Raw genomic sequence first — 25,391 nt, 5'->3', positions numbered from 1 at the left:
AATTACACTGTGCACCTTATCAGTCTCTCCATGTAAACGAACGAGGATCTGTTTACTGTGTAGTAATTCACATGTGTTTCCTGATGATCCAATTACTTTGTGATAGTACAAGTTTTTTTCCTTATCTCTAAAACATGCAGACAAAATGGTAGATGAGGCTGAGCTATGCACTTGCTGATTTCACCTGATGACTCTGCGATTGGGATCATCTCTTACTTATGCTTGTATATCTTGGTCACTGATTAGTGTAGGAAGTCGATCCATTGCTTGAATTACTCTCTAAAATATCCTTCCTACAATATTTTTTACAGAACGTCCATATATGAAACTACTGCATAATTAGAGAACAAAATACCCAACATACTCTGAGAGGAATGTTCATGTCAAACTGCATATAGACGAACATCTCAATAGTTTCCCTCATTCCCGACTTTGCAGCAATGTCAAAGACATGTCAGTTGCTATACAGAGATCCTGCTGGGTCATTTTTCAGAGCTGCAGTTGTGCACCTTCATCCGCACTTCCTTGTTTATTTCCTAAGTAAAACTGATCTCTCTTATAAAAAAAAAAAAAAAAAAAAATCTTGCGACAAGACGTGATGTTCTGAAGAGAGACAGAGAGACACTTTCACTTCCCTCGACACGGTCAAGTCACGTCATACTGACATCCATTGGAAGCTTGTTCCCGTGAGACGGTGACCTAGGCAAGAACAGTAATAATCGGCACAGAACAAGTAGAATTGAAAACCTTGCAGGTCCAAACGAGGTCAGAAATAAAAGACAAAGAGTAAAAGACACAGTAGAACTTCATAAAGACGTTCAAAAACGTTGGCGCAATACACACGCAGAGCAAGTTCAAAAATATGACAGTACAAAAATTCAAAAGTGTCTACAACAAGACAGTACAGATCGCATTTACGCAAACAAACGGAAATTATTACTAGGTGAAATAACATAACAGCAAAAAGAGATCGAATTTATGGACATAGGTGATATGTCGGAAGTACAGCGGAACCTCGGTTTGTGAGTAACTTGTTTTACGAATGTTTTGCAAGACGAGCTAAAATTTTTAATAAATTTTGACTTGATAAATGAGCGAGGTCTTGCAATATGAGTAGTATGTATAGGCTTTGTCTGTTGAGCGTCATGTGATCACAACTGAGCTGATGGTTCTTTCTCTCTCTGCGGGATCATGGGCAATCGTCTCCTATTCTCTGTTGGAGCTGGCGTGCCTCACTCATATAGTCAACATCCGTACGAGCGTATACCGTTTACTACAGCAATGCGCCTGCGTGCGTGTGTGTGTGTGTGTGTGTGTGTGTGTGTGTGTGTGTGTGTGCTGTGACGTGCGAGTCCCCGTCTTGCACCCCAAAACACAAAGCTGAGTCTCAGTACTTTATCAACACTGGCTTTATTCAGCTTGAAACAGCAACAGCGTGGTTATTTATTTTAGCAGGATCTGCCACTCTCCTATACACAGCAGTCAGGCAGGGTCGTGGCCAAGTAATACTGTGCCCTGCGCATTTATAATGTTCCTTGTTCCTTGTATCACGCATCGACGGCAGGCGCTTATAGCATGTCTGCAATCTTTTCGGATTCGCTTTTACGGCGAACTGCTACAGCACTGGGAGACTGCGATTGCTTTGAGACGCTCTTCCGCGTGTCGTCCCGTTGGGTGTAATCCCATAAGAGTTTAGAAACTCACTCACACCAGCCATAATTCTTTTCAAAGGTAAAGTGCAGGTTAATTTGTTTTATGTATTTTTATTCTATATTTTGTATTAATCATTTTTATATGAATAGTTTTGGGTTGTGGAACGATTCATCTGAGTTTCCATTATTTCTTATGGGGAAATTCAGTTTGATATACGATTAATTTGGATTGCAAGCACGTTTCTGGAACGAATTATGCTCGCAAACCGAGGTTCCACTGTATGTAGATATTGTAAGGCTTTAAAGTTTAAGTCGGAGACTTGTAGATCATCTACTTCGTGTTGCCATCAGGGAAAAGTACTTCTGCTTCCCAATGAAGAGGCGTTTCCTCAATAATTAAATGATTTGTTGTTTGGTGAAAGTGAAATCAACAAACACTACAGGCAAAAATATGTGTCTACAATAATTGTTTCACGTTAGCATTGTTCAATGCACAAAACGTTGATTTACACATTAATGGACCATACGCTATGAGAATCTGTGTTCCCGCAACAATTACAGCTACGACAAGATTAATTTTGTAAAAAATAAAATACAATTTGGTCAGGTGTACTTTTATGATCACAAAGAATCGATGCAACATAGAATCGCAACAGTTAAACGATCTGATGCATTTAGCAAAACTAATAAAATCCACACAATATTTCGGGTCAAAATTAGCAATACGTTCCCATGTATTTAACCCACTTCTATCATCTCAACGTCTATCGCAACAATACATTATTAATGCATATGTAAAAGTTGCAGCTAATTGTCTCTTCTTTATTAAGTCAAATCAAGCTAAACTTAGAATGGAACATATGCAAGGTCTCATTGATCACGTTCAAATATCAATAGTTCAGACAAATTCAAAATAGGTACAGCAGTAATATTACCATCATCATATCAAGGTAGTCAAAGAGCATTGCAACAGTTGTATCATGAGGCAATGGCAATATCCAGAACTATCGGTCGGCCAGATTTATTTCTTACACTGACGTGCAATCTACAATGGCCAGAAATCCGCAGCTTCTTGAGAACAGTGCCACCTGCTACATCGGCTCTGTATATTCCCACTTTCATAAGTAGATTGTTTTATCAGAAAAGTCTTATTATTATTGAAACAATATTCACTCACGGCCAGTTATGTTGCATTATCAAAAGTGAACATAATGCATATGTAACCATTCCCATGGAAAAAAAAAACACTTGTATTTCCACAGGACCAAACCCCTAGTAGTTTAAAATAAGGTCTTATATACAGGATGCCTCTCAGTTTGTGTGTCAGGACCATTGGCAGGCCTGCTGACTTCATAGGGTTAATATCTCATTCAGAGAATGAATTATAATAGCTTATTACTATTAGTGAAAAGTAAATTGCTGTTTTGGATTAATTACATGATTAACTTTATACTTTAATTAGTGCTGGGCGGTATACCGGTTCATACCGAAAACCGTTTTTTATTTTTTTTATGATATGGATTTTTCTTATACCGCAACACTGGTTTAAATTGCCTAAACGACGTTCGGAACGTGGCGCAGCGGGAAACTGTTTAAGTGGGGACCTTTTTCACTGCTACACCGCTAAACACAGAATTGTTGCACTAGGGCTCTTTTTCACTGCTACACCACCAAATAGTGGGCGGTAGCATAGGTATTCTGCGCGGTGAAAATGGACAGAGAGCATTCTGAAACTGAAGTAAAAGTAAAGTTGAACATGTGATGAACAGAAGAACTTTTGCCGAAAAAAAGGAGTCACATCTGTCGCCTGGAGATACTTTAGTTTTAAAAGGTCAGATGTGTAAATACTGTTTCAATACTACTGGATAATACTGCAAGCCAAGTTGTACTTGTTTTTGTACTTGCTAGTGTATGTTTTGCTTGTATTCATTCTGCAATGTGCTATCGACTCGTTCAGAGATGGGCGCAACTCTGAATGGATGGCATAATTAAACATGTATAACGAAGATATTTTTAAAGTTCTGAACATTCCGTCGGCTAAGTTAATAACTAGTTTTAATTTCACAAAGATGTTTATCGTGTGGTGATTAACACAAAGTATTTGATGTGCTGCATTAACTTGTGACGGGGTTTGAGAAAATCTAGTAAATTAAACATTGATTTTAGGATGAAGTTTAGTTTACAACATTCTACTTTAATTATAAAATAAACTGAGAATAAAATGGAAATGTCGACTTTAATCTTGACATAGTCAACATGTCGAATTTATTCTCGACATATAGTTTGTTTTTTTCTTCCGTGTCCATATTTTTTTTTCTTCACAGTGGCCCTAATGCGCTTCCATAGGGCTATACCACAAACAGCATTATAATGCAAGTTGCAGTTTTTATTATTTATGTATATAGCTTAGCTTGAAGCAAGGTCCATATTAATGCAGTTTGCCTAAATGATGGTACAGTTGGTAAGATGTCATGACATTGTCATCACCAAGATTGCACTTGTTTTATTTTATTTTAATTTGGTGAATACTGTGTAATGCACCTGGGCTTGAAGCCTTGAAGTAATGGTGCAACTATCAGTAATACTATCATGTATTTTATTGTTATTATTTATTAGTTTAAATATTATGCAGTTTAATGATGGTAAAATTGTTTAAAAAGTCACTTTAACGTGTCAGTGGACAGAGATTGTTAACATTAACAGAAAGTGTACGTTTACAAAAAATATTTACTATTTATTCCTTTTCTAAGACGTGTTCAGTGCAATCCAACTTTTGACAAACACCTCTGGATATTTTACTAAGTCTAAATGCCTCTTTGGATGGTTGAAAATATGTTGTCAAAATCATAGTTTAAACCTTTGCAAAATTTGTTCAATTAAAGGTTCTATATTTTGACTGCATCTGTCATGCAATGTGATTCCTTCTCTTTAGTGCCACCCCCTTGAAAACTATCACTTTATGGGGCCATGCAAACCTGGATTAATACTTGTGTGCACATTAAAATGTCTTTTTGTACGATGTACAATTCTCATAACAGTCTAATAGGTTATTCTTAGCCAGTCTACTGCAGTAATTGCAGTGGAAAATGTGGTGAACATCCACTCATGCATAGGGAAAAAAATACCGTCTAATACCGTGAAACCGGCAGAATTTAGAAAAATACCATGATACAGAATTTTGGTCATACCGCCCACCTCTAACTTTAATATATTTATGTGAGAGAAATGAAGATCCTTATTTTATTAATGTAATTCAGAGATAAAATTTTAAACAATTATTGATTTATTTTAAATGTAAAATGATTCAAATTAATAAGGAACCACTGCCTTAGTACTTTTTTTTGTCTATATTTTATATTGATACAGTTTTCAGTGTCCAATATTCTTAATAGAATTTGACTTTACATACTGTGACTGTGAGTCCCTGTCTTGCACCCCAAAACATGAGGCTGAGGCTCAGTACTTTAGCAAAACCAACTTTATTCAGGTTCAAAACAGGAATATCATGTTTATTAATTGTAGCAAGATCTACCAGTCTCCTATACACAGACACAACAATCACGTAGGGTCGTGGCCAAGTAATACTGTTCCCTGCATTTATAATGTTCCTTGCATCACCCATCAACGACAGGCACTTATAGCGTGAGCGCGATCGACTCAGAATTGCTTTTGCTGTGAGCTGCTACAGCACTGGGAGCCTGCGGTTGCTCCGGCAGGTGATAGGCTGTCTTCTACAGATGTGGCGATCACGCTTCGGGATGCTTTTTGGCATGTTGTCCCGTTGGGGGGAGTCCCAAAAGAGTTTAGAAACCTTACATCTCCCCCATCAGCTTTGTCCACACTGGTGTGGGCAAAGTGACCGTCCAAGTTTGGCTCGGCTAGGTGGAAGAGACAGTCAGCATTGGTGGGAGCAGCCCTGAGACGGTGGCGAACCTCAAAAGAAAAAGCTTGTAAGCTAATAGACCACCGAGTGAGCTGGGCGTTCATATCCTTTGTATCCACAGCGGGGCATGTCAATCACCAGGGTAAGCCGTTGTCCCCAGAGATAGTAAGGGAGTCAGTGAGTGGGGCGGCCTGATGTGCAAAACTGGGAATGAACCACCTGTAATACCAATCGAGCCCAAGGAAGGCATGAACCTATCTCTGTGTTTCAGGACGGGGATATGCAAGCACCTCCTCCACCTTGTCCATTTGAGGCTTGAGCAAACCCCTCCCCATGGATATATCCCAGATAATTGGTTTTCAACATATCCAGCTTGCGCTTCTTACGGTTGGCCGTCAACCCCGCCAGCCGTAAACTGTCAAGCACCACCCGAAGGCGGACAAGATGAGATTCCCAGTTATTACTGAAAATGACCATTTCGTCAAGATAGGCACCCGTGTACGTGGAATGGGGATGCAGGATCTGATCCATCATTCGCTGAAAGGTCTGCGTTGCACCAAAAGGGAGTGCTGTAAATTCAAACAACCTCTCCAGAGTGGTGAACGCGGTCTTCTTGCAACTATACCTGCCAATAACCCTTCATGAGGTCAAGGGTGGAGATATGTGAAGCCTGCCAGAGCCTTTCCAACAGCTCGTCAACATGCGGCATCGGGTATGCATTGAACATGAAAATCTTATTCAAACACCTAAAATCCGCACAGTACTGAACCGAACTGTCGGACTCTGAGACAAGTACAGTTGGACTTCACCATTCGCTTTTACTTAGCCGAATAATGCCTAATTGGAGCATCTGTTGGACTTCCTTGTGTATCACTTTCCTTGTTGCCTCTGGTAGGCAATACTGGGGCACCTGTATAGTAACACCAGATGGAGTGACAATCTTGTGTTCTGCAATCGTTGTCTGGCCAGGTGTTGCCGAAAAGATGTCCAAGTTCCCCTTGATCAGTGATAGCTATTCCTCTTTCGGAGAGTCAGTTAAATCATCCCCATTGGGGACCGCTACGGCTGTGACCAGGGGCCTCGTGTTATAGCACCGTGCGTAGAACTCGCACTATAACATGGCATAAGCACAAAAGCAGGAATGTGCGTACGCACAGAAAAATCCAGGTGCAGGAATCTGTGCGTGCGCAAACTTTCACGTTCTTCCACTACATAAATCCCGATCAGCGTGAAAAGTAACGCACGTGCACGCGCCTTCTGTCCCGCCCCAACTCCTTCCAGAATTACGCCTCTTTGAATATGCAAATCGATATAAATAGCCTTCTGTGAAAAGACAATGGGAAAAGCACGGGGGAAAATATAAGAATTTCAGCAAATACCAAGTGGAGGCAAAGGAAAAACTTACTATTTGTTGGTTTAAACAATGGTATAATCAACAAAACAAAGTTGATCGAGTGACATAGTGTCAGAGAAACTCGAAAGCTCAAGTTCACAAAGTCGCACAGTGCCTGAAATAAAAAAGAAGTCACATATCAAAGTCGGCGTGAAAAGGCGACTCGCAGCGGACTGTCTGAGTATCATATGAAAGCTTATTAGGGTACAGGGAAAAAAAATAGGCACACAGTGGGGAAAAAAGCATGAAATGTCAACTTTAATCTAGAAATTTCCACTTTAATCACGTAGTTTATTTTGTCCTTAAAGTAGAACATCATAAACTTCATCTTAAAATCGTTTATTTTACTAGTTTCTCAAGTAGCACGTTAAATGCTTTGTTCTGTGTTTGATCTTCTATGTGCTCTGTGTGTGAATCACTACGTGCTTCCGTTCTTTCTCTTTCTCCGACAGGACACAGAATCCATTACATTCGTGATATTACAGCTCTCTGAATAATTAAAATACTGAGATGTATACGTGATATTATTTTCATGATGATAGGAATGAAAGCATGTTATTAAACATGGGAACATGGTGGCGCAGCTTAGAATGTCAATTCTTCAAAACTTTTACGGAACATTGAAATATCTTCGTAGTACATGTTTAATTATTCTATCCGTCTATCCTTTCAGTGTTGCGTCAGCACCAGCAATAATACAGCGCAAGGCAGGAGCTATCCGTGAACTAGCTAGCGCTGCGGCACCGTGTCCTCACATGTTTAATTATTAACAATTCAGATTATTTAAATGAAGTTAGTTTTATCTGTATACTATAAGCAACATATTTTGCTGCATTTCATCTTAAAAATGATATCGTCATCATACGCGCTTTATAAAGTGGTGCAGGTTGTGCAATATTAAAACTGTACTGCAAGTTTACAGTGGGGTAATTGTACTTCTGAGTACAAACAGTTCTACAAGGAGCACTTGATGGACTGATTGAGTGCGTTTATAGTTCTTGGGATGAAACTGTTTCTGAAACGCGAGGTCCGTGCAGGAAAGGCTTTGACACGTTGTGGCTGAGGTAGTGTGTGCTTGAAACTGTATACCGATAATTCTCTTTCCGATTAGCTGCTGCTGTGATTCCCCACTCAGATACAGTGATATAAATACTCCGAGTGGTGCAGTGAGAGTAATATGGAAAAAGATGATCCGCTGTGGCAACCCTTAACGGGAGCAGCTGAAAGAAGAAGATGCAGTGAGCGTAACAACGCTAAAGCAGTTATGGCATTTGGAATACTATGGCTATTCCCTCGACCATTATATTGCTACAGGTTAATTACAATCGGATGCATCACACTAATAAACAATATGCAGTTAATTTCAGTGTATTTATAAAGCCGCATCAGGAATGTGGGTCTAAGAAAGAAAGGGTAACAACACAGGAACAGTAGCACTGCTTTGACGCTGGGTGCCGCCAGTCTGCAAAACCGAGCGGAGAAATTGCGTACGCCACGGTATGAGGTACCGTGGAAATGTGCGTGGCTTTACGCCAAGTTTTAGGTTTTATACATCACGATTTGAGCGTGGAAACGTTCGTACGCAACATTTCTGTGCGTACACACCGTTTTATACATGAGGCCCCAGGACTTTATACAGTCATGCCACTCTTTTAAAAGTTTAATATGTAAAATTTGTACAGGTTTCCACCACCCGGGAATTCTGACTTTATAAATCACTGTGGACATACGCTCTTTTATCACTGTTGGCCCTTGTCATTCGGTCCGAAATTTAAGTGGATCGGACAGGATCAACACCAGCAAAAGTTCCCCCTTCTTAAACTCGCCGAGATTACTTATCCTGTCATAATTACATTTCTGTGCCTCCTGCTCATGCTGCTGATGTTCCACCGCAAGAGGACAATCTGGCAATCTGCTCTTGTAGCAAAATGACTCTGTTGACAAACCTCCCCCCAGGGGTGGTTTTGTGAGTTCCTGTCCATTCTTCCCGTCTCTGTCCAAATAATAGTTTGGAATGGCTCATCCCAATTGTCCTTTGAAGGTCTTCCTGGACAGCAAAGAGGAGGAAAGTTACTACAGTGTCCCGGGAAGTTGGATCGTCATGGGCTACTATTCAAACCATCTGTTTTGTGGTTTTATTAAATCGTTCCTCCAGGCCATTTGTCTGTGAATGATCAACCATGGAGCGTAACTGCTTAATTCTGAAACTTTCGCATGGCTGCTTCATGATGCGAGACATAAAGGGTGTGCCTTGATCAGTGAGAATCTCGCGAGGGATACCAATATGTGTGAACATATCCAGGAGTGCTTTTGCAATAATTCGGGCATCTGCCCATTGCAACACTGCTACTTCTGGGTATCTTGTGGCATAATCGATTAACATGAGCATATACTGAAAGCCACTTTTACTTCTGGGAAGTGGGCCAACAATATCTAATCCCACTCTGTCAAAGGGGACGTCTAAAATAGGCATCGGTACAAGGGGTGGCCTGGCGGGTCTGTGAGCGGAAACTATTTGACAGTCGGGACAGGCCTTACAAAATTGCTCCACATCCCATATTTACCCAATGAAAGCATTTTGAAATATGTTCCCTCATCTTTTCCGCGCCGAGGTGGCCCCCCAAAACGTTACTGTGACCAATTTTTAAAACCTTCTTCCTATGTTCACTTGGTACTACCAACTGCTTGATACATCCATCACCCATACAATTAGAAATTACCTGATATAAAAAACCATCCTTCAGTAATAAATGTAGTGTTGTAAAATTCGAGTCTTCTCACTCCAGATAATGAGTCATTTGCAGCATGGGCTTGTCTGAATGCAAAATCCAAGTTGTCAGCTCGTTTTTGGCGAGCAAACTCTACCTAGATAACAGTCTCTGCCTCCTCTGTGTCCGATGCAGCATCACACTCACCTCCCACTGCTATTTTGTTATCGTCTGAGTCCATATTGAGTGTCCAGTCTGGGGAGGCTGTTGGTGTGTGCAACGGCATGGAAAAGTTTCCAAGCTGTCGTGGGTCTTAACCTGAGGATCTGTCCCCCAGCTCGCTGAACAACTCTGGTTCAGTTTCAAACCTGTTTCCTTGACTGACATTGTCTGTGGCGAGCCCCTCTCTATCCACTACGGGGGTAGGCGCTCTGCAGGTGGCAAAGACCTGTAGAAAGAGGACATTCCTTTTTCCTATTAGGAGTGGCCAGGGTGAGGTGTCTGATATGGCAGTCCAAGCCTTAAAGTTCTTCCCTTTAAATTTCAGAGGGAGTAATATAGTTTTGTATGTTTTAATGTCACCATGGACGCAGTGGATGTTCACTTTGTCTGTGGTCTTATAAGAAGTCCGCCAGAGCAAGTAACAGCAGGCTAAACGGAGGTCATTACCAGAGTCCAGCAGTGCCGATAGTTCCCATCTGGCCAATGTAATAGAGACCTTAAAATTGTCCTCCTTTAACACCTTGGGGGAAACTTGCAAGCCACATGCCTGGGCCAGACCGATAGCCATTGTTTGCGCAGGTGGGAGGTGACACTCCTGATCCAGATGTACCAGTCGATCACAGCGAAAGCAGCTGCGTTTAGTCCACACTATGGTGTTCACACTCTTGTGTCTATTACCAGTGGTGCTGGCGACCCTGAAGGTTTGTGATGGCTGGATCGAAATTGGGGTCAAGGCTGTCTGGGTAGCCCCATTATTTCCAGGTGGCTTGTGTACCCTCTAGTCTGTGGGTCAGATCCAGCAGCGAGTGGACGTTGTTCTGTAGCATTTAATCACAAAGGCTCTCGTCTATCTTTGACAGGACTGCATCAATAGTGAGCTTCTCCACAATACGCTCGAAAGGGTCTCCGCAGATCCAACTTTGAATCGAGTCCACTAAGCCCTGGATCTGTCCTCATACAGGGTGATCCAGATAAATATGCCACAGCTGAACTGGTGGCCCTTGACCACTGGACTCGCAGCCATGCGGAGAAGGATCTGTTGCTTCAGATAGTCATAATCATTGAGCCTTTTGGGAGGGAGATTCCATACGGCTTGGAGGGCTTCTCCGGTTAAGAACGCGGCCAAAATAGATACTCAGGCTCCCCTGTCCCAGTACATCAATGTTGGCATACGTTCAAAGCAGAATAGGAAACACTTGGGGTTGTCTGAGGGAGCCATCTTCAGCTGTACATCTCTTGGCCACGCCAAAGCAGGGGCAGCCACCGAATACCACCTCTTCCTCTGGGTTTTGCCATACTTCTTGGAGATCCATTGGTGCAAGGATCCCACTCCTGGTACCATGTGACCTATGAGTCCCTATCTGGCAGGGTTGTGGCCAAATAATACTGTTCACTGCATTTATAATGTTCCTTGCATCACCCATTGATGACAGGCAGTTATAGCGCGAACACCATTGACTCAGATTTGCTTTTGCTGCAAGCCACTACAATGTGGGAGCCTGTGGTTGCCGCGGCAACTGATAGGCTGTCTTCCACAGAAGCAGCGATCGCACTTCGGGACGTTCTTCATCTTGTCATCCCATTGGGGGGAGTCCCAAAAGAGTTTAGAAACCTTACAATACATTTTAAATTTCAGTCGTTCTGCCAGTCGTGAAAGAAAACGGCTTCGCTGGGAAGAAGAACGTGAAAGAAGGCCTGAGAGCCGTAGTTCCACAAGAGACAGAAACTTGGCTTCACTGAAAACCAAGGAGGCAGAGGATAGTCATACTGAGAAAGAAGATGAAGAAGAAGAACTATTAAAGCCTGTGTGGATTCGGTGCACTCATGCTGAGAATTACTACTCAAATGATCCTATGGATCAAGTGGTATGTATGACTTTTTTTAACATAATTCATTTTAAGAAGTTCGTATATTTTTAATTTAAACTTTCATTGGTTATTTACTAAATTTCCTTTTGGTATGAAATGTATTCTGGCATTTGTTGTTCTCTGTGATAAATTTTTATTGTTACTTTGCATTGTGAGCCTGAAAATTTATTACTGAAAATATAATTTTCTTTATAATAGTACATGCTTATTCCAGTCTTATTTAGAGATTATTAAAACTTTTAAGTTATCAATGGTGTAAATATTTTATCGATAATTATGTACTATTTAAAAGACTTTCAAAATCGTAGCTTTTTTTAGTTAGGGTTTGAGAGAAGTTTCCAAATGTTTTTGAGCAGTTTCTCTATTGCTTGGTGTGATGCTAAACTAATCTTCCTCAGCTGTTGGTCATTACTTAAACTTTAAGGTTGATTTTAGTCAGAACAATTATATACTGTAGCTTACACCCATGCTTGTTTTCATATACAATTAGGATTGCACTTGTATTTTGAAATATATTGCTGCTATTTAGATCATTTTTAAAGCTTTTATGAAACATTGGTTAAATGCTTGGTCAATATTGGGAGACTACAGAGATTGTCCTGTTTGAAGTTGCTAAGTTGTTGTTGAGTCTGTTTTCAACATTCAACAAATTCAAGATTCATTCTTTGTGGTTGTTTTTCTAGTCTCGATTTTTCTTTTGCATTTTCCCTTTGTGCTGAACTAATGAACTGAATTACTGTATTACATCTTGGCTGACTCAGCATCAGAAATGATTCACTCTGTGCCAGTATCTTTTTTGATTAATTATTCTTAATGCTGGTGATATTAAAGAATGAGTAAAGGCCTATAAGACCTGTTTCTTTTCTGGACACATGCTTTCTCTAAATATTAGTGCCTTTAAATATTAACCTGTGGCATAATCCAATTCTAATCTTACTGCCACCTACCAGCCTGTATTGACAGTAGCAGCTCTTTGTCATCCAAGCCAGAAGTTTTTGTGTGTGTTTTGGGAGGTCGGTTGTTCTTATCTTATCTATTTAATTATTTATTTATTGGAGCTTCTGTAAAATTTTAATTTTCCCTTGGGGACAAATGAAGTAAAGTATATACAGTAACTAGAGATGGGTGATATGTCTTCATGTGTTTGAAGACTTTTGAGTTGCGCTCTTAACTTTTAAGTAGTGACTCAACAGCTTTCATTGAATTTGAAAAACCACTTGGGAGGTATTGCCTCTAATTTGAACAAAGATCAAGTTGTTCTAGTTGTGATCTTCATTGTGTGCCATATATCTGGTTTCATGAGTTGTAAATGGAATTTTAAAGTGTGTTAAACTGAATCATTACTGGTGTAGGGTTAGTTGTGTGTTTTGCAAAAAATGCAAAACGATAGTGATCAAGTTTGTGTTGCAATAGTATGTTTTTTATCCACGGCCTCAAGAGCCTTTTTGAAGTTTTGGACAAATTTCCTAGCTAAACCATTTATAGTTGGATAACGAGAAACCAATCTAACATGTTTAATGCAATTCTTCTTTGTGAAGATTTGGAATCCCTCTTAAATGAAATATGGTAAATTGCTGTATATTAATGCCACCTTGTTTAAACAAGTGCATTATTAAGAATATTGCAAAGTACTCTTTTCACCAGTTGAAGGAATGTTCCATGAGTTCCAACCATTAAGATTGATTTATATACAGATAGCAGATTATTTGGGTAAAGATGCTTTTCATAATTAGTCAGCCCTCCATGTTGGTGTTTTTAACTTTTTGGTATCCTTGAGTTATTCCACATTTCTCTTTATGTAAAACCAGTTATAAAATGTAAATGATCAACTATTATGATATCCATTAAGTGGGTAAGTTGATATTTGATCCATCTTTTATGTAATGGTAATAACTTGGCATCACTGCCAATTTGTCGATATTTATTTGCTGTAGTAGAAATGTGATTCTAGAGAAATTGTTTTTGCAGGAATGCTACCAGTTACTGAGTAAATTTCTTGTCTGCTATAAAACATTGAAATTAAACATTGGTGATCATTTAACCAGCATGAACCTTTGGCTGTAAAGGTATTGGTGAAAATTCTTTACATCCGATAGAAAACTAAGGTCTTCTCAGTTAATTAGCCTATAATTGTGTTTTATCACTGTTTCTGCATCTGCTTTACAAACACTATCTTTGTTATTCTTACCCATTCGGTGAAGGGTATGAAATTTGTGATTTTTGTCATATATAACAACATGGGAAGATTTAGTTCTCTGTGATACTTAACAATGAATTTATATTAATAGCTAATCAGAAGGAGGTATATACTATGCAAGGTTACAGCTAGCAAATTGTTGGAAGCCTGTGGAACAATTTCATACAATTGAGTAGCAGGACATTTGGGCGAGTCTTTATAGTACCCAAGCTGCTTTTATGTTGGCTTCTCCAGGTAGTACTGACCTCCTCAGATAGGTCTCGACCACCAGAGGATCATGTCTCTCTCTGGTCTGGACCCAGGGGCACTTTACTGTTGTTTTCACACCACACCAGTATAATTATCAAGTCGTTGATGGTGATGAACAATTGAGGATAGTATTTGTTGAGTTTTAAAACAAGTTTTAATGTATGCCCATTTAAAAGATGCAAATTCTTTTAGTTAAACCAGTCTTTAGCCGTGCATTCAAAATCAACAGCCATTTTGATTTGTTTTTTTACTTGGCAAATCTGTGTCTCATATGCTATGCCAATTTGGTAATTAATACACTGGTCTTGTTTTCTTATTGCCTTCTTTTCAAGGTAGGTATTCAAATTCAAGTTGTGCATGCTCAGATATTATTTTGTTAAAAGTTCAGGTTAAAGGTCATTAAGTTAAACCTTTGTATTGATTCTACATTAATTTTGTAATTCAGTATGTATTAATGATTTATGTATTCATTTTATAATTAAATGGTTTGTTAGATGTGACTAATCACAATTAATTAAATACAATTAGTCAATTTCTTTTAATCCATTCCTAGCCCTAATAAATGTATATAAATATCACATTAAACAATCTAAACTATTTTTATTCATTGTATACTTATTTATGTAATGTGGAAATTATTAATAAATTCATTTTTATGTTTAGATCGTTGCATATTTTGTAATAGCCCTCAGTAAACTTTTTATACTCCGGAATTTTTCTTGCTTTAAGCCCTGGTATGCTTAACATTTAGTGTGAGTTATGTAAATTCCTTGTGTTGCACATTCAGTGCCTTTTTGTTGCAATTCAGATGCAGCTTTTTCAATAGACTCTGTTGTTACTGAAATATCCATTGCTCACTCCAATGCCATGTCTTTTGGTAACAATAACTTTTTCTGTATACAGTGGCATGCAAAAGTTTGGTCACTCTTGCTTCTAATGTTTTACTGTGAATAGTTAAGTGAGCAGAAAATGACCTGATCACCAAAAGACATAAAGTTAAAGATGACACATTCCTTTAATATTTTAAGCAAGATTACATTTTTAGTTCCATTATTCACAGGTACAAAATACCAAAATAATTTACTTTGCCTGAAACAAAAGTTTTGGGCACCCAACATGGTCAGTACTTGGTAAAACCCCCATTGGCAAGAATCACGCAGCTTGAAAAACTTTTTGCAGCCATTTAGAAGTCTTTCAATTCTTACTCGGGGTATTTTCGCCCAGTCATCCTTGCAGAAGGCTTCTAATTCTGCAATATTCTTGGGCTGTCTTGCATGCACTGCTAGCCACAGATTTTCAATGATGTTTAGGTCTGAGGACTGTGAGGGCCATGGCAAAACAGTCAACTTGCACCTCTTGAGATGTTCCATTGCAGAATTTTGTGTGTAAGATATAGGAAAGATTTTCTTCTTTTAATTCTACTATGAAGGTCATATTTGTTCAGGTGTTACTGCACAGTAGAACAGAGTACCGTCACTCCAGAGTCTGCTAAATTTTCCTGAACAATGACAGCAACATTTATTTATATAGCACATTTTCATACAAATAATGTAGCTCAAAGTGCTTTACATGATGAAGAAAAGAGGAAAAAAAAGACAAAGTAAGAATTAAAATAAGACCACACTAATTAACATAGAATAAGAGTACGGTCCAATGGCTAGGGAGGACAGAAAAAACAAAAAAAACTCCAGACGGCTGGAGAGAAAAAATAAAAGCTGCAGGGGTTCCAGACCATGAGACCGCCCAGCCCCCTCTGGGCATTCTACCTAACATAAATGAACAGTCCTCTTTGTATTTAGGGTTCTCATAGAAGGGCTTGATGATGATGGTCATATAGACTTCTGGCCTTTAATCCATTAATGTAAGAACATCATGGTGCTTTGATCAGGTGATGGTGGCGCAGGTCGGGGTTAGTACGGACTTTAGAGTCACCGTGAATAGTTATGATAATTAATTGAATATACAGAGCATCAGGATTAAACTAAAATGAAGTTATGAGAAAGCCATGTTAAAGTAGGTCTTTTGCAGTCAAACAGGTGGTTTCTAGCTATCCAACAAGCAGTTCTTTAAGAAAGGTTCCTTGGTCTTCCAGACCTAACTTGACCTCCATTGTTCCTGTTAATTGCTGTTTCTTAAAAATAATATGAACTGAGAAAATGTATACCTGAAAATGCTTTCTATTTACATACATCACCTGGGGGTTCCTAACAATGACTGTGGAAAAAGCCATAACTCTAATAAACTAATTAAGGTCTGAGACCTTAGATATCTTGCAGTGCCCAAACTTTTGCATGGTGTTCCTTTCCTTTTTCAGTGTACAATTGTACAAAACAAAAACAATGCACTAATCTTTCATAAAATGCTAAAAAGAAATGTCATCATTAAATTAATGCCTTTTCGTAATCCGTTCATCCTCTGCTCACTTAACTATTCAAAGTAACACATTTTAAACAAGGGTGCCCAAACTTTTGAATGACACTGAACATTCATAGTGCACAAGACAATAGTACATTCAAGTGCATTCTGCACGTGGGGTTTGTCCCTTAGAACATCAAACTGTTAAGCCAAACAGTAACTATTGGGACTTTATCTCTGTAATTCATCACCATGGTCTTTTCTGCTTTTGACTAGTATTGTGAATGAATTTGGAATATTTCAGAGGCAGTAGTGGTTTCTGTCTAAAGTAGATGCCCATTACGTTTAGTAGCATCACTGTTTATTTCAATTATCATGGTCATTCACTGCACAAAAAAGTTCCTCTCATACATGCATTTTCCTGGCAAAATATTTTTAAATGGATTTGTGTCTACATTTGGAGTGGCTAAGTAAAGGCTTGCTTTCCTCACTTTTTCCATATTATATTTTCTATTGATTTGTTAATTTTGTGTCTCTTGCCATTTTAGGGAGACTCTACTGTTGTTGGCACAAGTAAGCTAAGAGATCTCTATGATAGGTTTGAAGAAGAATTAGGAAAGAGACAATCAAGAGCTAAAGCAGCAAGACCTGAATGGGAACCACCAAAGACCAAACTTGACGAAGACATAGGTGAAGTGTATTTTTTTTTTTTTTGTGGTGCATGAACATTAAATGTAGTTGTGACATACCTATATTATATTATTCATTTTTTGGTACGGAATCTATGACACATAAGACATATAATATATAGTTTCTATTTAATAATCTGCTATGCCCATTATGGAAAGTTGGGAGTTATAACTTATTCCAGAAGCAGGCACAAAGCAGAAACCACTCCAGAAAGCAGTACATTAAAGGCACCTCACACAGGTTCAGGTTAGTGACAAGAAATTGACACCCAAATAGGAAATTCACGTAAATTGGACAGCACAATAAAACTCCTCTTAGAAGCCACCCAATCCTGAAATTAATTGTTTAAGCTCAGAAAATCACAGTGTGTTAGTTGCTGTACTGCCTATATTGATGATATTGGAAACAAATGTTCATGATAAAATACATGTACTAATTTTTCCTTGTGTCACAGTAGTATTTTAAAAATTGTGTTATTGAAAGGTTTTGAAAACAACAACATGTGTTTTGCTTCATACTGATGTTGCATCACACAAGATGTGAAATGTGAGTATTCCAATGAGAAAATTCATGTGAACTCCCTTTGTAGTGATAACTTCTAGTGGTACAATTTGTGCTATTTCATTGCTATCAGATTTTACCAAACTGAAATCTAATATGACCTTTCGACTTAAACAGAAAAATAATAACCAGGTCAACTAAAAAATCACGTTATACACATTATACTTAATGTGTAGTTTGCTTTTTAGTTTTATAAACCATTAGAACTTATTTTTATTTATTAAATTAGATTTTTTTTATTGATTTTATTTGAAGCAAATAACATTCCATACAGTCAAGTTAAAGTTAACAAACCAAAAATCATCCCACACCCAAGATAAAGTGAGGAAAGCCAACAACCAGATCAACTCTTTAAAAGCAGCAGAGAAGGAAAAGTATTGTTTTCCCGATTATAGATGCTTATTCTAAAATGTTATTGATTAGATCCTGCCATATTTTGAAAAAGCTCTTAAAAGATCCTCTAAGTGAGAATTTGATTTTTTTCAATTTCAAATAGAGAAAATCAGTTACCCACTGACTTAAAAGAGGTATGGTGGTATTCTTCCAGTTGAGCAGGGAAAGTTTGCATGCAATTTGTTTGTCCTTCTCCTTCTTCTCCCACCTGGGAGTACGCAAAATACAGCTATTAATGGTTTAGGAATGATTGTGACACCAAGGCTGTATGATAGGCATTCAAAGGGTTTTGTCTATAATGATGTTAATTTGGTGTACTCCCAAAACATGTGGCTCACTGAGGCAGGAGCTAGACTGCGACGTTCATGGGTTGAATATTGCCCTGGATACATTTTTTTGATAATTTTCAATGAGATAAATATGATCGATAAAAGATTTTAAATTGAATGATTGAATGCTTTGAGCATATGGAGCTAGTATTCTATGCATGGCTGCCTTCCACTCCTTTTTTTGAAATATTAAGTGAAAGGTATTTTCCCCACAGTACCCTGGGATCTTTGAAAATAAGGGATTTTAAACTGTTTTTATATAATATAGAGGTGATGTTTTCAGGACTGACCAATATTTCTTCTTGAATAGAAATGAGTTGGAGGTGAGGAAAATCGGGCTGGTTCCTTTTAGCAAACTTTCTAGCTTGAAAGTAGTGGAAAAATTGTGTTGATTTAGAAGTTAAATTTGAAGCATAATTGTTCATAGGATGCAAAGACATTGTCTATATAAAATTCTCTAAGTATTTTAATACCGGACATTTTCCAAACATCAAATACTGTGTAGGTGTGAGAGGGTAGAAAAAGGTGATTTATCAAGTAGAAGTGCAACAGATTAAACCTTCTGTCTTAAAATACTTCCTACATAGGTTCCATATTTTGAGTGATTGAAGGACAATTGGATTATTAGTATATTGATGATAATTTGTATTTACTGAGGCACAAAGCTGTGAATATAAAGAAGTACTGCAAAATTTTATTTGTATTGCAGACCAGGCTTGTTGTATATTCATTGATTAGTGTCAATGTCTGACAAAATATGTTTAGACTGTTGCATATAATATATAAAATAAAACTCTATGGTTTGTGTGTCCAGCTGCTCGGAGTGGTTACTTTGGTTTTGGTGACACAACGAAAGAGGAAGTGCAAGTGTGAGACGCATGTGGAAGAGTAAAGGAACATATTGAATGAGTCATCATCAAAGACAGAAAGTATAAAACCAGACCATATTCAAGAAAGATACCTTGAAAATGACAGTCTGAGAAACAAACTTTATGGGAACACACTTGTCAGAGGGAGTGTTGATAGAGATTTAGACAACTGCGAATGCAGAGGAAAGGCGCAGAAAGTACACGTAGGGCAAAACATAGCAAATAATTTTAAATTAATCTATCACTGTGGCTTGTGAGTGTGTGTGTGTGTTTGAGAGAGACAGGTGTATACTGCATGTATACACACACCCATGGGCATGGATAAATGTTGATACTCTTATAGCACATTGAAAAAGTGCTGTATGCCTTATAGAAACATGATAAAATAAGTGATTGGTCCATGTATTCCTGCATGCATTTGATATGTCTTTGAGTAAAGCAAAGCTTGTGTGAAAAGAGATTTTTTTTTTTTTTTTTTTTTTTTTTTTTTACACAAAGATTTTCTAAAATGGCCTGATTCACAAACAATTGGAATTGAGTGATCTTTCAAATTCGCTGTTTTCTTTGTTTAGTATTTGTCTCCAATTATGCAAACAGACATTCAACCTATTTAAACGGATAAAAGTAGTTACTCTGCTGTTTAATAGCATTGCGTGTCCTACACTGAACATGGAACAGAGTAAGCAAAGGAGAGAGTCATCTGAGGAGATCAGAAAGTATTACAGACTTGCATATTAAAGGCAAAGGCTATAAAACCACCTCCAAGCAGATTGATGTTCCTGTGACAACAGTTACAAATATTATTCTGAAGTTTTAGGTCCTTGGGACTGTAACCAACCTCCCTGGACACGGCAGTTACAGGAAAATTATCCCCAGGATGGACAGAATAATAGTGAGAATGGTAGACCATATAAACTTAGCTTCAAGGTCAATGTCTGATTGCATCATCTGTCATTTTGTGAGTGACAGTGGGCTCAGTGGAGGAAGGTCCACAACAACTCTGCTGCTGGAAAAAAAAACCTACAAAAGCCAGACTTGAATTAACTAAAATGCACATTGACAAACTACACTGCTTTTTGGAGGAATGTCCTTTGGACATAAGAGACAAAACTGGAGCTATTTGGCAAGCGACATCAGCTCTGTGTCCACAGACGAAAAATAAAGATTTCAAAGAAAAGGGCACCATCCTTACTGTAGAACACGGAGAAGGCTTGGTTACATTTTGGCACTGCTTTGCTGTGTGTAACATGAGGTGTCTTGAGTCTCTGCAGGGAACAACGAAATCTCAAGATTATCAAGACATCCATGAGCCAAACATACTACCCAGTGTCTCAGTGTCTGTTCTGTCTCAGTCAAAGTTCATGGATCCTGCAACAAGATATTGACCCAAAACATACAGCTAAAAGCACAAAAGAATGTGTAAGAACAAAACATTGTTCTATTCTGAAATGGCCTTCTCTGAGCCCTCATTTAAATCCTATCAAACATTTATGGAAAGAACTGAAACATGCATTCTGTTGAGGGTGCCATTCAAACCTGTCACCGCTGGAGTAGTTTGCTCAGGAAGAGTGTGCCAGACTACTTGTTGACAGTTGCAGAAGTCTCATCGGAAGCTACAGGAATTACTTAATTTGCAGTGATTGCCTCTAAAGGTTGTGCAACAGAATAGTAGGTTAAGTGTCCCATCACTTTTGTCCATGCCATTTTCATTTGTGTTACTATTTGAAATATTATGTTGAATCAAAATTCTAAAGCAAAGTCTGATGTTTGTTAAATATGGAATAAACAATGATGGGCACCAATTACTTTTGTCAGTTTCAGGTTATTTCAGACACAATTGTGGGTTCTTCTTTTTTGTGGAGAGATTCCAACAAATTTTAATATAGATAAGCTATAAATAATAGTGCAAAAAAACATATATACATATATATTTTTTTTTTATTATAAAGATGAAAGCTCAAGTGATTCGGACTGTGATTCAGATGGAGGAAGCAGTTGTACTAGTAGCTCAGATTCAGAAGTATTTGATGTCATCGCAGAAATCAAACGAAAAAAAGCGCATCCTGACCGCTTGCATGACGAACTGTGGTACAATGACCCAGGCCAGGTAAGAAAAATTTGTTTTAGTGTGCTGCATTATGCTTGAAATCTAATCAAGCAACCATTGGCATTTTTCAATGAATTTTAGAAATTTTTGCAAATTTATTAAAAAAAAAAAAAAAAAAAAAAATCTGAAATATCACATTGAAATTTGGCTTGGATGCAATCTCATTTTATTAATCATCATTGAGATGCTTTTATACTTTTATGGAGTACACCAGCGGTCAATTCATTTGATTTAACATTATTAGGAAAATCACACACCGTTCATAGATGTTCTGTGTGTGCTTTGGGATTGCTAAAAGTGTCATCTGCTGTATTCTTCTTGTGCCAGAATGCAAAATGGACTGAAGGAGTTTGACTGCTGGCATTGTGTTTTAGAGAGCTACTGCTCTGATATTAAAAGCAGCAAACCAGTGCATATCTGTTTCTTTCAGCAATAAAACAAAAGGATCCTTTCTTAAGAATTAAAAACAAAGTGTAAACAGATCGGAATATCAAATTGTTTTTCTAAACCAAATGACTTAACTATAATCAGGAATGAATTTTAAACCAAAGTCCAATTAAATAACCAGTCAAAAACCTAAGACAAAATCTGAGTTGAGACAAAAAGCAAGAGCTTCTGCTGTTGCACTATATCCGCTTATATGAGGAAGGTAGTCCCTGGCAACTAAGCAAGATCTCCTTGCATCTCATTGTCTGTAGGCAGCAGTTTTCAAAATGATGATGCAACTGTTGAAATTTAAACCAAAAAAAAAAGTAAACTTTCTGAAGCAAAGAAGCAACATTTTTGTGATACTGTTTACACATTTGTAACTGGAAATCTGCAAATGGAAAAAATTAATCTCGTATCTTAAAAATAGCGTTTTATTCCGAAGCTTTCAACTCCTCTTGGGAATCCTCATCGGAGGAAAATGATTAGACTAACAGGAATACAAGACAATCTATGGCAAATAGGGAGGTGAGGGTGTGTGGATGGAGGTGGGGGATTGATGGGATGGGGCTCTTCTTTTCAATCCTGCATATGCTGGGTTCATGTCCAAATGTCTATTTAAAACACATGATTCATTTTCTCCCTTTGTGGATTCCCAGTTATGTAAAATATAACATGGACTGAGTTAGTAAATCACTCCCTCACCCACTAACCAAAAAAAAAAAAACTTTTTTTTTGTCAGTGATGGTTTTTGGGGAAAAAATCAACACTGTTTTCCAACTCTAGTACATATTTTCATTAAGTTCACTATACTAATCAACAATAAAAAACACAATGGAAATAGGAAAAAGAAAAAAAAACAAATGCATAATAACCGATGGAGTTAAGCCACAATGCAACAGAATGAAGTACATTTTTTTTCTATAGCTGATGGAGATTGTGTTTTTTAGAATGTGATACAAAAGAGAAGAGGATGTCATTTTTAGAACATTGGAACAATCTAGGCAAGGACAACCCATTCAGCCCAACAAAGCTCGCCAGACCTATCTACTTAATTCTTGTAAAAAAAATCAAGTGTTTTGAAATTCCCTCCCAGTATATCTCCGTGTAAACTTGCCTTTTGAATATTACTAAAAAGATGTGTGTTGCAATTTACTGTCTGCATTGGGCGGTCTATAACACACTCCTAAAATAAGCCCTCTTCCACTAATGCTTTCCTGGTGAAGCCATATTTCCTTATATGATGGAGGTCATTGTCCAACTGAATAGGACTTGCATTAAAATTCTGTTTGACATAAACAGCAACCCCACCTTCTTTTGTTTTTTTTTTTTTTATTCTTCATACAAAATTTGCATCCCTCTGTGTTATACTTCTCCCCATCTTTGTTATTTAGCCAAGTTTCCGTTATTGCTATATCATAATTATGCTGTGCTACATACACCTCCAACTCACTTGCCTTATTTTTGGTACTTCAGCATTAAGGCAAGCTGTTTTTAATGTGTTATTCCTTTTACATTTAAACGTTGGGTTAGAATTTACATTACTACGCATTAATAATTTTACACTGTTTGTTCCTTCATGTGTAGTTCTAAACCTGGCCTGTCCTAAACTCCCCGACACCCCCCATTCCATAGTTTAAACAATCCTGAACTGACCTACTCATATGCCTTCCCAATACATTGGTGCCCCTTCAGTTCAGATGTAACCTGTTGTGGCAAAACAGGTCCCATCTCTTTAGGAGTCTCAATGCCCCATAAACCTATACCCTTCTACCCTTCACCAAGATTTGAGCCACACGTTAAGCCTTCTAATCTCCTCAATTTTAAATGGATTGGTGAGTGGCACAGGTAGAACTTCAAAGAAGACTACCTTATTAATTATGCTTCTTAGCCTGGCACCTAACACTGAATTTGGATCGTAGAACTGACAGACTACCTTTATTTATGTAATTTGTTTCAACATGAACATTGGCAACTGGATCCATCTCTGCTCTGGTCAAAAGCCTATCCACACTTTGTCGTACATGGCTGGGGGTCAGACCCGGCTGGGACGCCTGGAAGGACCAAGACGGGGCACATTTGTCCTCTGAGCCACGAGGGGGCAACCGCCCTGGAGTAGAAGAGGCCCACGGAAGGGGAGCAGGAAGGCTCAGGACCATTGGGGCCTCTGTCCACCGCTAGGGGGCGCCCCGAGCCTCATGGAGTCCAGGACTTATGTACTTCCACCACACAGATGGAGGACGATCCTTCCAGGGTCACCCGGAGGGCTTCCGGGTGATCTCCTGATGCTTCCGCCACACCAGGATGTGACGTCAGGTAGAGCACCTGGAGCTCATCCGGGTGAGGATAAATGGGGCCGCCTCCCTCCTGTCATTGAGCTGGAATCTGGAGCAGGAGCAGGATGAAGCTCCTGGAGAGAGAGGACAGGTGGCCCAGGGACGAGGAGAGAGAAAGCCCAGGAGAGAGGTGACTGGGGCTGAAGGTACTGTGAGTGGTGCGGGACTGTGAATTGAATAGTGTTGTTGTGTGGAGAAGAGAAATAAAGAAGTCTTTTGGATAAAGACGTGGTCTCAGACTGGTGGTGTCCAGGCAACTGTCACACCTTCAAGGGAGGTCTCCTATCTGTGCCACCCGGAAGGCAACACACTGTGCAAAACTCTCTGCTTCAGTCTCCCTAATGATGGAGTCCCCAACTATTACTACCCCTCTCTTTCTGGGAACTGGTTTTGAGGTGGCCTACCACCTCAGAATCATCAGAGACAACGACCAGCTCCACAAGGACCTGAAAATGGTTTGACACTTCCAATTCTGGGGTTGATGCCCCTGGACAGTGTGCACCCTTTACCTTGTGCCCGTGACCTACCTATCTCTACCTGTCTGGTCTGGAATCTCCTCCTGCGCCAGCTTAGGGGTGCACACTATCTTTCTGAAGGACACCTGGGCCAGGTCCACCAATTCTCTACTACAATGTCAGCCAGCTAACTCTTCCTCCAGTTCAGCAACTCTGAGCTCGAGGTGCAGGATCAGCTGGAATTTCGTGCAAATGTAGCCCTCATAGAAGACTGGCTCCTCCAAGCTGTCATCTAAAAAGTCCAACATCCAAAAGGACTTGCATTGCACTAGCCTCATTACTAAAATTTGATTTAGCATTACTAAAACTGCCCTAATTTTTTTTTTTTTAATTAAAATGATTTAAATTAAATGGTAAAACTAAAAAACTTTAAGCCAAAGAAATTAAGTTTTAGAACTGCTACAGAACCGTAACAACAGGTTTTTTTGTTTTTGTTTTATTGTTGGTAGGCATTTATTCCATCCCACCATATAATGAGGCAGTATTAATTTTAGGCTTTGATGCCAATGCATTGTTGAGATTTTTAGCAGTTTTTTACCTTTGAATAAATCAACTTTAAATTACCTTTACCCAATACTGCTATTGGCGACGTCCTGTAATATGGAATTCTGTTTCACTGTCTTCCACACCAACACCAC

The 25,391-nt window shown here is 38.7% G+C and overlaps 1 protein-coding gene across 1 annotated transcript in view; it reads left to right on the top strand.

The window, feature by feature from the left end:
* drosha (drosha ribonuclease III) overlaps positions 1-25,391 on the top strand; it is a 139,709-nt gene that overhangs the window by 18,352 nt on the left and 95,966 nt on the right. The window contains exons 4-6 of the mRNA XM_028803821.2: positions 11,495-11,723; positions 17,076-17,217; positions 21,319-21,476. Coding sequence (XP_028659654.1) covers positions 11,495-11,723; positions 17,076-17,217; positions 21,319-21,476 — 529 coding nt within the window. The remainder of the gene's footprint in view (positions 1-11,494; positions 11,724-17,075; positions 17,218-21,318; positions 21,477-25,391) is intronic.

This window comes from Erpetoichthys calabaricus, chromosome 6 (assembly GCF_900747795.2).
Source record: "Erpetoichthys calabaricus chromosome 6, fErpCal1.3, whole genome shotgun sequence".
Classification (NCBI taxonomy): domain Eukaryota; kingdom Metazoa; phylum Chordata; class Cladistia; order Polypteriformes; family Polypteridae; genus Erpetoichthys; species Erpetoichthys calabaricus.
This window is presented reverse-complemented; position numbering and strand designations above follow the sequence as displayed.